The 16,548-nt window shown below is 39.6% G+C and overlaps 1 protein-coding gene across 3 annotated transcripts in view; it reads left to right on the top strand.

The window, feature by feature from the left end:
- GNG12 (G protein subunit gamma 12) overlaps window positions 1-15,619 on the top strand; it is a 52,407-nt gene extending 36,788 nt beyond the window's left edge. For all 3 annotated transcript variants that reach the window (XM_060773709.2, XM_060773708.2, XM_060773707.2), the window contains 2 exons: window positions 8,115-8,232; window positions 9,673-15,619. In XM_060773709.2, coding sequence (XP_060629692.1) covers window positions 8,137-8,232; window positions 9,673-9,798 — 222 coding nt within the window. In that variant the 5' untranslated portion in view covers window positions 8,115-8,136 and the 3' untranslated portion in view covers window positions 9,799-15,619. The remainder of the gene's footprint in view (window positions 1-8,114; window positions 8,233-9,672) is intronic.
- Window positions 15,620-16,548: the final 929 nt, after the last annotated feature.

Raw genomic sequence — 16,548 nt, forward strand, 5'->3', positions numbered from 1 at the left:
ATACAGAAAACAAAATAAGATTCTATAGTTTGGAATCAAACACTGTACATTCTAATCCCCATAAACCATGACATGGGTGAGAAGGAAGAACAATTGATGTGGGAAAGGTCCTGATGTTGTTTTTGCCTATGCCCACCTTTTTCTGTCTCTCTCCTGCGTGCAAGTTGTAAATGTCCTTGTTATCTTTGTGTGAAGATGGTATAGAAATTAAAAGAATGAAACAAGATAACTGAATTTCTTCTGTGGGCTCACATCATGACTTTTCTGCCCTAAGTTTCTTTAAAATAGTTAATTGATCACTGCCTGACAATGTTTATCATCCTTCTTGTTTTCAGGAACCAGTCTATTACACAGCAGTATAACTGAAGTCAGCTAGCAGCATTACTGGTAGAATTGCAAACATTTCAGTTTGGCTGCTGCCTTGGACAAAGTTTCAAGGGAACTTTGGCAGTGGGCTGTGTACTTTCTGGTAAACAGTCTTTTGAAGACCATTCTGATTACGCACATATTCTTGAACAAGGCAGACGGCATCCAGACTTTTATTTACTTAGTTTCACAACAGGAAATGTGATCTTGTTCTCTTGGGTTTTTTAGACTGTAAACTGCGTGCACTCTTCTGGTTCTGTGGTACTCAAGTGTTTGGCATGTACAGCTAGCAAACCTTCTGAAGCTAGCCAATACATGCTGAATTGTAACATCCCCACCCCCAAATTCCCTTTGCTTGTTATGTAGATAGTATGATGCATGTACTATCTACACTATCTAGTGACTAATGGTTTTTTAAAAGGGCATTGGCTTCTATCCCAAAAGGATTTTTAAAGAAATTGGCTTCCATCCTGATAATGAATAATTTTGTTCATCATCCACAACAGAGTGATAAATCAAGTCATTAGGTCAGATGGCAGAGTTCTAATACTAGCACAATGGTATAAGCCAATATCCACCATTATATCTGTCCTTGACATTAATACTGTAAATGTTGACTTTAGGATCACTACTTGTAAAACAGGTTGCACTTCAGATTCTAGGCAACCTGGGTCCAAGATCCTATATTGGCATAACTCTTTACATATAGTTAGTGTGTCCTTCCACCACCTAGTGGTTGTCAAACCCCTGGAGGGGCCCTAATGCTCTCACTTCCCAGGGGAGAATGGAAGTAGGGGGAGATAATTCAGGCTATGAAAAGGAAGGTTGTCTCATCTTGAGGTGTGGGGAGTAAGTGAAGTGGCACCCATCTTTTCATTCCCTTGGGAGCAGTTATATCTTTGTGGTTTACATCACGTTCCTCCTTTCCCTATTGGTAAGCAATGTCAGCAAGGGTCTCCCCCATATTTGGATAGTTACCAATCATAGGAAGTCTTTGGGCAGAATAAAGGACAAGATGATGTCCCCTTGCCCTCACCTGAAATGGGACTCATGTGTACATAAGCTGCACTTTTGTGTGCAGAAGTCATTAATAACATACTCTCCTAAGACTCCCAATTCAGGCAGTTCCTACATTTTTTATTTTTAGAGTAATATATTCCATCTTCAAGTTTACAGAAAAGGTTCAGTGGTAAGGAAGAAACCCTTCTTTTCATACGCATTTCTCGTGACCTCATTTGCCAAGTGCAACTCCCAGTGTAGTCCAAATGGCACCATTCACACTTGATGGAGGTATCACATGTTCAAGAGAACCCCAGAATTTTTAGAAGTATAAACAATCTTTCAGGTAAAACCTCTTTGTTTATAGGCAGCAGGATCATCAAAAGCAGTAGGAGGGAAAACAGGAGATCTAGGGAAATGGAATAGCCTGGAAGGAATTCTGAACAGGAACACTATGTATATATTAATCATCTTGACTATCTACTCTTCCTTATTTCCTGTTGTTTGCATTCCTTCTTCTTTTGTTCTTTTCTTTTGCCCTTTACATTATAATTTTTTGTTGCTTGCTTAATCTGCCTTCATTTTGCAGCAGGACTAGAGAAGATTTTTGCATGGAGACCCTAGGAAATGCTGCTGGTGAAAGTGATTTTTCCTGGGTAAAATCGACCAATGGCACTAGCATATTTACCTGTTTAACTAATTTTGCCCTGCTCTTTTTAACTGCAGGTGCCCAAGCTTCTGTTATAACTAACCCAAGTGTCTATTAATGGTAAAACACTTTTAAGACTAAGTTATCCCTTCCTTAAAGGTACAAGAGGAAGATTTTAGTTGTGTTTTTTATTGCTTGAATACCTCTGCCATCCTTTTTAACTTTAGAGATGCCTTCAGACTAATTTCCAAAGCCTTTTATATACTATCAGCTACAGAAAAGCTCCACATACTCCCTAACACACATAAACCGTGGCTAGCTTAGGAAAAGAGGAAGAAGGACAAGTGGGAAAATTGGTTTGATTATCTTTTATTTAGGTCAGGTCCTGTCCCTCACTAGTTTTTTCTAGCACCACCAGTATGCAATTTCTCCCTCAAATTTCTCCCGTAAGAAACAGGGCAACCTTGACGTAAAAAGGAATGTCTGCCCAGTTCTAAAATGACTATGTTAATGGAATCCGACTTTAAATTATGCTTTCTAATAACAAGAAATTGAAAGTGTGTCATCTTTCCTTTGGAAATAAACTTCTGTCATATAATACAGAGTTGCTTGCAGCTCAGCCCCCAGACAGATTGCCTTTCTGTGGAGAGTAAGAACTGAACTGTCTGCCAGGAAGCTTTAATGATGACACTATGCAGTCTGACACAAGTCTTTGTTAGGATCTGATACCGTAATAGCTACCTCTGCTGCAGCTGATCCATTTAATACCTTTTCTTACCACAGGTTTTGGGCGACTCCTGTCTAGACATTCTTTCTGATGGATTCTTTTGGCTGTGTATTTCTCTGTATCTTTTGTTATGGACCCTTGCTCATGTTTTATTGATTTCATATACACAGACTTGGCACATATTTCCAGCAAGTCTCATGGACATCAAACTGCTGGTGGCTGCCACATTTCATAACCAACTGGGATGCTCAAGTATTTACAATTCAACATTTTGAATTCCGATCCAGATTTTGAAATCTCAGTGGTAGACATCAGGAAATATATAAAATTTAAAAATACACTAAAATTATCCCTAAAGTTTTGACTTCATTACTAATTTTTTTAAAACTCACTTATATTTTGCATAAAATATATTAACTGTGAACGAGAACTAGAAACCTGCAGGAAAGAGAAATAATACTTTTTCAATATATTTTTAAAAGTTAGGGTTCTGCATGTATTTTGTATTCATCATTACTTAAGGAAATCCCTCCCTACAATACCATCTCATTAAGCAACACCGGTAGATGTTTCCACTATGCACTACTTTTAGGAAAGTATTTTTTGTAACTTCAGTTCCTCAAATAAATTAATACTGATGTGTTATTCATCTTCATTTAATACAAAGACCACTTCCTGGTCAGATTTAGGCTCACTGCGCCCCCCAACCTCTGCAGAAGTGGAGGACCCATTAAGTTGGTCCGCCCCAGGAGGCTTATGGATCCGGATGGATTCCTGATGGCTCTTGGGGAATTCTCCGCCACCTCGGTAGGTGATCCTGTTGATGCCCTGGTCGCTCTCAGGAATGGGGAGATGACTAGGGCAATTGACACGATCGCTGTGGAACGTCCCCTCTCAAGTAGCCGAGCTAAACCAGCCCCTTGGTTTACTGAGGAGCTGGCAGCGATGAAGCGAAGGAAGAGGGAACTAGAGAGTGTGTGGCGTTTGGATCCAAGCGAGCCAAATCGAACACAGTTTGTGTCCTTTTTAAGGGCATATGCCGCGGCAATAAAAGCCGCAAAGAAAGCTATTGCGTCTGCAAAGAACCGTCCGGCTGAGCTGTTCTGAATTGTCAGAGGCCTTTTAAACCCTGCCGCCCTAGGCGGGAACCCTGACAATTCGGCTTCTCGCTGTGAAGCTTTTGCTCAGTTCTTTGCAGACAAAGTTGCTTTGATCCATTCTGGTCTGGACACCATATTAAGGGCAGTCTCTGAGGATGTAACACGAGCACCTGCTTGTCCTATTTTGATGGATTCATTTCAATTGGTGAAACCCGAGGATGTGGACAAGATACTTGGAGGAATGAGGCCTACCACGTCCATCCTAGACCTCTGCCCATCCTGGCTTCTAAAGGAGGCCAGAGGGGGATTGGCTGAGTGGGTTGAGGTGGTGGTTAATGCCTCCCTTCGGGAAGGCAAGATTCCAGCGAGTTTAAAGCAAGCTATAATAAAACCGCTGTTGAAAAAACCATCACTGGACCCCACTAAATTTGACAACTTCCGGCCAGTTTCCAATCTCCCCTTTTTGGGCAAAGTCCTGGAACGCGCGGTAGCCTCACAACTCCAGGTATTCTTGGGAGACACGGATTATCTGGATTCGGCACAGTCTGGTTTCAGACCGGGACATGGAACTGAGACAGTCTTGGTCGCCTTAGTGGATGATCTGCACCGGGAGCTCGACAGGGGGAGTGTGTCCCTGTTGGTGCTGCTGGACCTCTCAGCGGCCTTCGATACCGTTGACCACGGTATCCTTCTGGAACGCCTCGCGGGGATGGGTCTCGGGGCCACTGTTTTACGGTGGCTCCGGTCATTCCTGGAGGGCCGATCCCAGAAGGTGTTATTGGGGGACACCTGTTCAACCCCACGACCTTTGTCTTGTGGGGTTCCTCAGGGCTCAAGACTGTCTCCCATGTTGTTTAACATCTACATGAAGCCGCTGGGAGAGATCATCCGGAGTTTTGGGGTACGGTGTCATCTGTACGCAGATGATGTCCAACTCTGTCACTCCTTTCCACCTGCTACTAAGGAGGCTGTCGAAGTCCTGAACCGGTGCCTGGCTGCTGTAACGGTCTGGATGAGGGCGAACAAATTGAAATTGAATCCAGACAAGACAGAGGTACTCCTGATCAGTCGCAAGGCCGAACAGGGTATAGGGTTACAGCCTGTGCTGGACGGGGTCGCACTCCCCTTGAAGGCGCAGGTTCGCAGCTTGGGTGTGATCCTGGATTCGTCGCTGAGCCTGGAGCCCCAGGTCTCGGCGGTGACCAGGGGAGCATTCGCATAGCTAAGGCTTGTGCGCCAGCTGCGCCCGTACCTTGGGAAGTCTGACTTGGCCACGGTAGTCCACGCTCTGGTTACATCCCGTTTAGACTACTGCAACGCTCTCTACGTGGGGTTGCCTTTGAAGATGGCCCGGAAGCTTCAATTGGTCCAACGTGCGGCAGCCATGATATTAACAGGAGCAGGATGCAGGGAGCATACAACCCCCTTGCTGTACCAGCTCCACTGGCTGCCGATTTGCTACCGGGCTCAATTCAAGGTGCTGGCGTTGGCCTATAAAGCCTTAAACGGTTCCGGCCCAAGATACCTTTCCGACCGCATCTCGGCCTACGAGCCCACCAGAACTTTGAGATCTTCCGGGGAGGCCCTGCTCTCGATCCCGCCCGCGTCACAAGCACGGCTGGCGGGGACGAGAGATAGGGCCTTCTCGGTGGTGGCTCCTCGGCTGTGGAACACCCTTCCCGTGGACATTAGACTGGCTCCTTCCTTGATGATATTCCGCAGGAAATTAAAGACTTGGTTGTTCAAGAAGGCGTTCAAACAATAAGTGCAATGATTGGTAATGACTACAGGAATGGAATAACGGATAATGATACTGGATGGTGATTTGGACGATGAGACGACGTTGAATGGTTTCATAGTAATGACGATGTTTTTGTATATGACCATGTTTTTGTATATTGCCGGATTGTGAATTGTTTTTATACCGTGTCTTGAATTTGTTTTGCCTATGTTGTACACCGCTGTGAGTTGCCCCCGGGCTGAGAACAGCGGTATAGAAGCAAAGTAAATAAATAAATAAATAAAGATAAAAATATGACGGAATGAATCTTAACTTCATAATATTGCTCATGAAAAAAATCAGTAATTTCTTGCATGCCAATTCTATGAAGGAAATAATAATCAATAAAAAAAATGTGTGACCCATAAAGGAAATTAGGGGTCTCCATTTCCTCTGCAATCTCCCTTAACCAAGATGGACATGTTGAAACAACATTATAGCTTCTAAAGATTGCTGTAGGATTTCTTAACTTGTAAAGTGTATTACTGGAAAACAGACATAAGAGAACATAGTACTGTGGAAATAATGGTGAAAGAGTTCTCAGGACCTTTGTGGTAGACATTTTACTGTAAACTTTGCAATAAATTGGAAGATGCCAGCTTGAGCAGACGCTCAGGGATGATTTGTGTCTGTTGCAGCTCCTTTTGGACAGCAATTTTTGCTTTTTTGAGAGTCAGGTTTAGTATTGTTTATAGATTTTCCTTCTCTGCTTGCTTACAAGGATCTTGTTTACTGCTTGCACAGCTGTCAGTAAAGCACTCCAATTTGTGGCTCTGTTTCATATGAAATCTGTTCAGGAGTTGTATTTCAGACACTTAGATGGCATCATGAAGGCTAAAAAGCCATTTCAGCAAAGCCACCATGAGCTGTTGTAGTCAGACTTTGGCAAAACATGATGAGCTCACTGGAAGGCATCCAGGAGGTAGATTGTTGAAACTCTGTGACTCAGATATGTCTCTGACCTTTTATTCCGGGATAGAAACTACAATTTTTGGCAAAACCAATAAACAATACAGAGCCCTTTTTATTAGCTGAGAAAAGGAACATGATTTTTTTTCACGTTTCTTCCTGTTATTTTTTATTCACTTAAGAAGTAGTCTTCGTACCATTTAGCTTTTCATATGCACAGTGCACCAGACTTCCGATTGAACAGTAGATTATCACAAACAAGCAAATATGCAGATAAATACTGCTTGGCTAATGCTGCCCAACCTTTCTAGTTGGCAGCTCAGCAAACCAGAATGCCTCTGTCTCAGCCTTGTTACATTCAGACTAGAGCCATTGGGACATTGTTGTCTCAACAAGAAAAAATCATAAGCCAAGAACAAGCCCTGGCATGATTTTGACTTGTTCTTCTAATCCAAACATATTCTTGTTTGGATGTAACACTACATAAACTACAGAAGGAGGTTTTCTTATTTGTTATCCTGCTGCCTTAAGCAATATGTAATGTGGAAAGCACACTTGCTTATTGTAAGGAGTTCTGAATTCACATTATGCCCGATCTTCTGCAGACATGTACCAGTGGCAGAAGCATTGAATTTGGAAGAATGAGGGGGAGCTGTTAGATTAAACATTGGTCATTTATGATTATTTTAGATGAATAATTGAAGTTTCCAAATAGGTAGATCCTTTAAGTTCTAAAAAGCAAAAGATAGGGAAATAACTATAAATCACAAATGTTTTAATCCAAGAGAATTTCTTCATTTTCTAGAGAAATACAAGGAGAGCATTAAGAGGAGACAGTTCTGTCTTCCCTAGCACTTGAAGAGAGGAGAGTTTTTAAAAATATATTTTTTTTTCAGTGTGAGGGAAAATCATGCTCTTGGCATGAATGCTACCTTCACTCCAAAGATGTGTAACGAGAGCTGTTTATAATTCCTGTTTTTCAGTCCTGAAGGTTCGGTATACTAGAAAAATGCAGATCAAAGGAGAAGTAGCAGGGAGCATGGGAAGATTATGCTTTTGGACAGCTCACAGAATCCCCCAACCAGCATTGCTGGTTCTCAGGGAATTCTGGAAGTTGTTGCCCAGATAAATAACCTTTCTAGACTCCCCATTCTCTTCCAAACTGTTGAACAGCACAGAGTCTACTTAATTTTACAGCCATAGATGGATTCAAGAACATGTCAAGCTGCAAATGAGCCATGTAGTACATCCTAGACTCCCTGCTCATGAAAATACTGTGATCCCTTCCTCTTCGTAGATTTTGGCTCATACTAATAATTTCCAATACTAATTTAATGCCTGTAGAAGAACAAAGTAAATCAGTCGGTACTTAAATGGTGAATTTTTAAATCCAAATTTCTTTAGATTTTATTAATTTGTTAACAACATGATGTAGTTGCATAATTTCTTTTAAACAAAGCAAACATGAAATTCTCCAAGCACTACATATTATTTTGAGGGTTTATATGAAATCTGTGTATGTGATGTAAATTGGCAACCTTTATTGGCCTCTTGAAAAAATAACCAGTTGGCTTTTCTTAACAGTGACTGAAAGACAACACTGAAAATGTCTAGCAAACCATCTGGCACTACAAACAACATAGCTCAGGCCAGAAGAACTGTTCAGCAATTGAGAATAGAAGCATCTATAGAAAGAATAAAGGTAAGAAGATGTTTTCCACTCATATCAAGTGACTTGTATTTATCTAAACCTAAGCATCTTTTCCGTTAGAGATTCTTGCAAAATGTCAAAATCTGGTTCTTTTGAACAGTTGCCCAACATATCTTGGTGGTTTTGTAGCACTGACCAGAAAATACATTCCTGATTCATAATGCCAACATTATACTTATTAATGCAATGCTTTTTACACAAAATAAACAAACAAATAAATGCCAACATGCATATTTGCCAAAAGATCCTGTAAATGTATACATGAACAGTTTAAGATGTTAATATGTTTTTGGATGCATTTGCTATCCTGATCTTAGTGTTCTTGATTACTTCAAAAATGGCTAGACCCATCAAAGCAGTTGTTGCATAGTCACTCAGCACTTAGGTAAGTTGCACCAATTCTTTGAGAATCTTCTAGTAAGATTCAAATCCTTGTTTAGAATTTGCTTATACAGTATGACCCCTTTACTGGTTTCACCTACACACCTGACAGTATAGGTCCATGTGATTCTATGTCATGCTACAGGATGTTACTATAGAGTCGCCTTGGAGGACCTAACACATTCTAGGTAATCTATTTCAATAGGGTTCACTATTGTCCATGGTTTCCTTTTTCTAAAGTAAGTTCATGCATCTTACCCTTACACATAAAAGGTTGTATTGTATGTGGATTCACCCAGAAAGAAAAGCTAAATGTCAATGGCCCTTCCATTTGGGTTCAAATTCTGTGTTAATTTTCATATTTCCTCATTCATTTGTTTTATAAATCCGCTTGAAGTATGTAGTGTAAAATTCTTTTATTATTTGTCTTACTCCTCTTCTAGGAAATCACGCTGCAACATTTTATTTTATGTTTACTGAATATCTCTTGCCTTTCTCATGAAATAGGATTCGAGGCAGCTTACAATAATTAAAAAAACTAAGCTAAAATATTAGTGTTATTGTTGTGACTGTGCCTTCAAGCCATATCTGTCATGAGGTTTTTTTGGCAAGATTTGTTCAGTGGGGATTAGCCATTGCCTTCCTTTGAGACTGAGAGAGTGTGACTTGCCCATGATCTCCCTTGTGGGTTTCCATGGCTTTGTGGGGTCCCTACTCCAACACTCAAACACAACACTGCCTTTCCAAATATTCGTTTACAAAAGTTAAAAACAATAGCAATATTAATTGTTAAAATATATTGTTAAAAAACAGTTTAAATACCTTTAAACCAGTGGTTCCCAACCTTTCTCCTCCAGGTGTTTTGGACTTCAGCTCCCACAATTCCTAACAGCTGGTAAGCTGGCTGGGAGTTTGAGAGTTGAAGACCAAAGGTTGGGAACCACTGCTTTAAAACATAATTATGAAGAAAATATAAAAATACAACCCAACACTAAGTGCTCCATAGTCATTTTTTATTCTTTACCATTCTGCATGTTTTCCTTGCTTCAGGTGTCCAAGGCGTCGGCAGATCTAATGTGCTACTGTGAGGAACATGCCAGGAAGGATCCTTTACTAATGGGTATACCTGCTTCAGAAAATCCCTTCAAGGATAAAAAGACCTGTACTATCCTATAGGCAAAGCAGTGAAATGCCTTCAAGACCCTCCCCTACAAAACCAACCAGGAAGATTCTTAAGAGAAGTAACCTGAAGGTCACCTGGTACCAACTGCATAAAACCACAACTCATTTACATACCGTGTATAAATGAACGTTTAAGTTTTCTAAATTTCTGTTCTTGATAGCATTCTAACTAGGAATGCGAGGTTTATCAAGTTACTTCTTGTAAATGAATTAGTTTGAAGAGCACTGTTGGGAACTGGGTTGTGTTGGTGTTGCTGGAATGAAGTTGGGTTGGGTTGGGTTCTCCTTTCAAGTGCAATGTGTGTTCACAGTTCCAGGTGTTAGGTTGAACAATCAAGACCAAAGTTGCCTGAGCTTCATTTCCAGAATAGTGAGGCAGACAAGTATAGAGTCCTAATCAAGCTTACTTTTATGTTTGATTTTATACCTGTGTAGAGGCTTGTGTATATAATTTGTGTCTATAGCTAGAGTGTGTATGTATGTTTGTTTTAGGTATATACACACATTCCCAAGTGCATTCTTTAAAGTGCATCCTTCAGAGTTAATTGCTGCATTTATTGATAAATTCTTGCAGTTCATGCCTTTACCATCAAGTATGTCTTAAGCTTTTTCACAATGTCTTAAGTGCTTATCAACGTATACTTAGTTTAAATTCTTGTTCTCAACATAACTTTGAAAGGTGACCTTTGGTTTATAGCTTTTGTTTCTGCCTGTCTCATATTTCCCCTGAAGTATAGACTCTACTGAGTAGCACATACACTCTGAAAATAGCATCTAAAGTTGAAGTTCCTTTCCTTTTCACTAGACTTTAATTAGGAATTTTCACTCTACCTTTCCTGCATAGTTCCTATTGAACTGATTTCTGGAAGCATCCAGGATCTTCTGCTAAACTCACATTTTTGCAAATGCCAAATCATGTTAAGAGTAAGACTCAGAGAGAAATCTGTCATGATATTGCTTCTGCACAAGGCCGGTTGGAACCAGCTGTTATTCCATAGTGATTCCTGAATAATTGCAACAGTGCTGAGCAGCAAATTTCTGATCATTGTAAACCTTATTAAAATATCTGTACACTTCAGGTATTGGTGAGATACTGAATGGAAAGAAACAGTATTGGCTTAAGCCATCAGTAGGTATCTGCATTCCATTTGTTACTAGCACTTTAATAGTGTTTTCTTCTTTTTAATATAGTAATCTGCCATAACAGGAGCTTCTCCACTCATAAAAGGTAAAGGTTTCCCCTTGATATTAAGGCTAGTTGTGTACGACTCTGGAGGTTGGTGCTCATCTCCATTTCTAAGCCGAAGAGCTGGCGTAGTCCATAGACACCTCCAAAGTCATGTGGCCAGCATGACTGCATGGAGCACTATTACTTTCCCGCAGAAGTGGTACCTATTGATGTACTCACATTTGCATGTTTTCGAACTGCTAGGTTGGCAGAAGCTGGGCCTAACAGTGGGAGCTCACTTCGCTCTCCAGATTTGAATCACCACCCTTTCGGTCAGCAAGTTCAGCAGCTCAGCAGTTTAACCCAGTGCACCACCAGAGGGTGCAGCAAGTTAAACTCCACTCATAAGACACTGTAAATTTATAGTCAGATAGCAGAACCCTAGCCACAGAGAACATAGTGTTTCCAATGCAACTTTCCACTTTCAGCCATTCTAATGAAAAGCTCTCTTGCTAAGAAGAGCTAGTTTTCTTCTTTTTAATTGGTAGTAATTGTATCTGCTTCAGAACAGGTAAAATCAAACCAAACCCAGAATACCTGGTTTCACTGTGACTACACTGAGAAGCTGGTTGCAGAGCCAGTAAGCCAAGGTTCCTGCTCCACTCACTGGTGCTCAGCATATGTTAACCCGAAACTGTAGGATCAAGCTTTTGTTGAGTTTTCTCTACATTAGTACACCCTGCAAGATGATAAGGGACATTTGTATTAGATTTCTTTAACAGTACACTACCCAAAAACCAAGTTAAAAGTCATTCACTACAAGAAACCAACAATTGCCATAATTGCCAAGTTTTCTTTTTATCATTTAAAATGATAAATGGCAGCTTTGGAAACAGTATAATATAAACAGTCACTCATTTGGCTTATTGTATTTCTGTCTACCTTCTCAGAATGAACAGTTTCTTAAGTATATTGATTAATATGATGGCTTTTGTCTCCATATTTCAGCCATCTATTGGATGACATTTTTTATTTGCTTATTGCATATTGAAACACAGAAAATGTTGGACCAGGAGAACAGTGTTTCCTCCAATATCAGTTCCCAAGAACTATACCTCCATTAATATTCTTAAGGCTGTATTAAAAAACAATCAATATTCTTTACCTTTTGGCTTATTTTAAGGTGTTATTTACCTGAAGTACGCAAGTCTGCCTTTCTGACGGCTGATTCATACAACTTTTATTGCATGTAACAACCTAGCTTGATATATATGTGTTGGATCAGGTTTGTCAGTCATTCAGCATGTGTTAGGATCATGACTTGTCCAATATGTGAGACGCTTGGGAAAGTGAATTGAACTTGGATGCTGTGACTTGAAATTTGGGAACACTGAACTTTTCCTGGAACTGGTTCAATCCATAAAAATCAGTCAGGAAAGCGAGTTATTGATTTTCCTTTCTTTAAAAAAGGAAGTAGTGCTGCAGTGGGACATGAAAAGCATAAATACTGTGTTTAAGTCACATGTGATGTCAATACTACACTCTTTTTTTTTCCTCACATCAGAATTGGCCCTTGTCCCATTAGGTCTCTGAATGCAATGAATCTGTATGGGCAGAGCTGCCAAATAAGTGTTTCCTTTTAACATTAGCCCTAAAGTGGGGAAATCCATAGTGCCTCATTGCCACTGTCGAAAAACAGACGTTGTGACAAAAAAGACACGCCCCACACACACACACCACTATGTTAATTCTTGGGGCCTTTACTTTTCTCTTTCTTGGTAAGAAGCTACCCTTCATTGGGAATTAGAACTTTTTCCTTTTGTGAATCATCTTTATTTGTGAAGTTAACACATTTTAAAGTCTTTCTTTTTATACATTGCCCAGTTTAGTATTTTCATATAGAAATGAGTTTAACTTGTGAAATTACTGAATTAATTTTAAGCTTACATGCAAGTAAAGCATTGTAAATGTTTCCTGCACTATACAGCCACCAGCAAGTACTGCTGTGTACATTCCTGTAGAGTACAGCCAGACACATTCTTTTAGCATGGAATCAGACATTTGAGCCAAATACATTGCTCCCTTTCTTACTTTCCACTTTATTGAGATTAGTAGGTCATAACCTTAAACAACAAAATCACATTACAGTGGACTGACTTAGAGTACTTACAAATGCTTTGAATAGGCATCTTCAAATTATTGGCTACCAAGTCAGGTAAATTTTTGGTGTTGCAGAAGCATAACGGGCACATTGTCAAAGGCAGTGCCAGGATGCAGGCACCTTGGGGGGAATGAGTGCAGGAGAAGAGAAAGGGAAATTATGGAGGTTGTGGTAAAACCTGTTTCTTATAACCTTCTGTTTCCTTCTTTCGTCTTTTCCCAAGATGTCGTAATGTAAGACTGAAGGTCTGGAACCCTCAAGCTGGTCCTGGTTGATCCATGCCATTACTATTATCATCTAAAGATTATTTTTAAAACATTTTTAAAAAATGGATTGGCATGATCATGTGTTATATTTGCCCTCTATGCTCATGTATAAGTCTAGATGTTGTCATCCAAATTCAACACAAAAAACCTGGATTGCTGTGTCAGTGTGAGTACTGTTCCTTAACTCTTGCCGGAAAAGGAACTACCCTTTTCTCTGAGTAGAATGGTAAAAGGCAAGAACTTAGTCTGTTCCGGGAGAACCTAAAAGAAGCACCGACCCCCTTCTACTCTCTGCTGTTGTGCCATTTCTGACCTTGTTGAATGCTTGGGTGGGCAAATAGTGGAGGTGGCCACGGGTGGCCATCTCCTTTAGGCAACATTGATGCTTTCCGTTCTACATGGAATGACCCTTGACTTATTTGTGGATGGTATCAAAATCCAGAATTTTGGCCCCAAATCCTGCCCATGAGGTCAACTTTTACATGAGTATATAGGGTATTTAGACAAAATAAGTTCGATCTAAAGGTGCCCTTATGATTATGACAGAAATTTCTGCTTGTTGAAGGATTCTTTGCACTTCACAGGCATAAATAGTTCAAGAAATCCCACTCATGCTTTGTGGAATGTAATTCTGAATGGACATGATTACAGGTTTAAGCAGTGAGGCATCAGTCCTAAAATGGGATTCTGGGGAATAAGCACCACTGAACATTAGTGAGACCTGCTTCTGAATAATGTATGGGATAGCAATGACATGTCCAAAGACAGTGCTTGATTTGCACAAGAGGAAGTATGGCAACTACTGTAGAACCTCTGTAAACAACTCCTATAGTGCTTGAAGCCATTTTATTTCTGCTCAAGGTGCATTGGACCCAAACCAATATTTTCACCAGCAGTACTTTGGATCTTGATTACACACACGTATTTTACTAACTGAAGGAGAGTATTACAAAAACCATGCCATAAACTGCAGGGATGTAATTTTAATAAATAAAAAAAATGTGCCAACTTTGTATTATAAAAATGCCTTTTGACTTTGAGTCTTGAAACCTTTGGGTCAAGAACCTGGTTTATTTTTTTGACTTAAGTTATCTCATTTTTCAGTCATAATACGTAGTTGTAAACTCAATTCCAAAATACCACTAGCTGCTTGAGAGCACTTTTGTCCGATTTTAGATAACTGCAAGATGCACTGTCATCTCCACCCCCAAGCAATCCATAATGTATAGTACTATCACCTTGAAGATTCAACACATGACATTGCTCTTTTTGTGCAAAGCTAACTTTGTAGTTATAGTACAACTATAGAGGCAAGTGTAGAAGATATTGCCATTGCCTGCATATCTGCTTCTTGTTTTCCATTCATTTCAGTGGGACTTGAATGGAAGTTATAATAATAACAAAACTTTATTTATAACCTGCCCTCTCTCCTCTAAAGGACTCAGGGCGGTTTCCAAAGTATAGCAGAAATGGCAAACATTCAATGCCAGTTATGGAGCACTGATGCTTAGTTGGTTGAATCTAACAGAGCAGCCTTCGCCAACCTAGTACCCTCCAAATAGGTTGGATCTCAACTCCCATTATCCCTCAACTAGCACAGGAAATGGCTGCTGTAGAAATGGCGTAATAAAAAACTGAAACATACAGAAGAATAACTCCTAAACCACTGTGAGGTTTTAAAATTGGAAGAAAATTATATTTAATGAATTTTTAGTAATTGTATCACTACACTGCATCTTGGTGCTTTGATTAGATATGCCTCAGAAGTAAAATAATACTCCAGAAGATCTTTGTGTTCTTTTATTTCCTTTTCCCTTTGTCCTTTTAAATATATATATATATATAGTCTGCTTACTTCTTATAGGCATACTTCTCTGGACTTTTCTTCGAAGTGCATTTGCAAAATATTGTTTTGTATGAGCATTGTAATTCTACATTAACAAGAATGACACCATATTTTGCCTTTTTTGAGGGGGGAGGGGAACAACATGTGAAATTTATTTCAAATAGTGTTGGCTCGTTTTTGTCTTTCACAGCCTATCTATGATAACATTGCATACATTGTGCATCATCATGTGTTATAAAGTTCTATTGGAAAGCTGGCTTCCTGTAGCCACAAAAAAGGTTTTAAAAGACCTGTAATTAAGATTCCTGTTCACAACTAATATGTTTAGTATGATGGATATGAAAAACTTTAATTAAATATCACTTCTTTTCAAATTGTGTTCTGTGTTTTATTTGTAGCGCATTTGATGTATTAGAAATAAGATTATTTCATTTAAATATTGGGTGATGTTGCATGATAATAACTTTATTTTTGTACCCCGCCACCATCTCTCCAACTTGGAGCGGCTTACATATGGCACAATGTTCTTAAAACAACACATAAAATAAACACAAAATACAATACAAGAAAAAACAAATGGCATATAAAACAATAATTTAAGCTCAAAACAATGGTCAATAACCTGTCATAAAACAAGGGCAACTGTAAACAGGAACAAGGAAATAGAATAGTGCAAATTGTAACTAATGAATTAGAGCATTGGACGAAAATGCACTAGACATTGACGTCTAGTATATTCATTCTAGGGGTAGCTGCCAATGAGAGTTCAATCTTTCTAACACTACTAATTTCTGCACAAATCAAAAAACTATCTGGTATGTACAGAGATCCAGGAGTTTCAAAACTAGAGTAAATAGTTATGAGACTTTTAGTAGCAACCATTAGTAGGATTCTATTCCATGTGTTTATATCACTTTCATCTCAGGGCTCCTTTGAGCCTTCTAGAATGCATGGCGAACCACAGCATACTAGGTGAAGCAGTACCCACCATAGAGAGCTAGATAAAAGTAAACCACTACCTCTTACTTCGCTGTAGTACTCCTTTCTCAAGTCAAGGGAGATCTGCAAAAACAGGAAAGTGTTCTGTAATGATTTCATAACTCCAACATAACTATTGTTTAATCAAAAGGGTGACTGTGGCAACAATTCTTCTGCTGGCTGGTATTTCCCTCCTCCTACCTTCTTTTACTCATAGGAAGTATCTGCAAGGAAGAGGAGCAGCAAGTTCACTGCTATCAGGCTAAGGGTGTGTGAATTGACAATGACCTTTCTTCCAATGAAATATGCAAATATGCAGAAAGCT

The sequence above is a fragment of the Anolis sagrei genome, chromosome 4 (assembly GCF_037176765.1).
Source record: "Anolis sagrei isolate rAnoSag1 chromosome 4, rAnoSag1.mat, whole genome shotgun sequence".
NCBI classification, from domain to species: Eukaryota; Metazoa; Chordata; class Lepidosauria; order Squamata; family Dactyloidae; genus Anolis; species Anolis sagrei.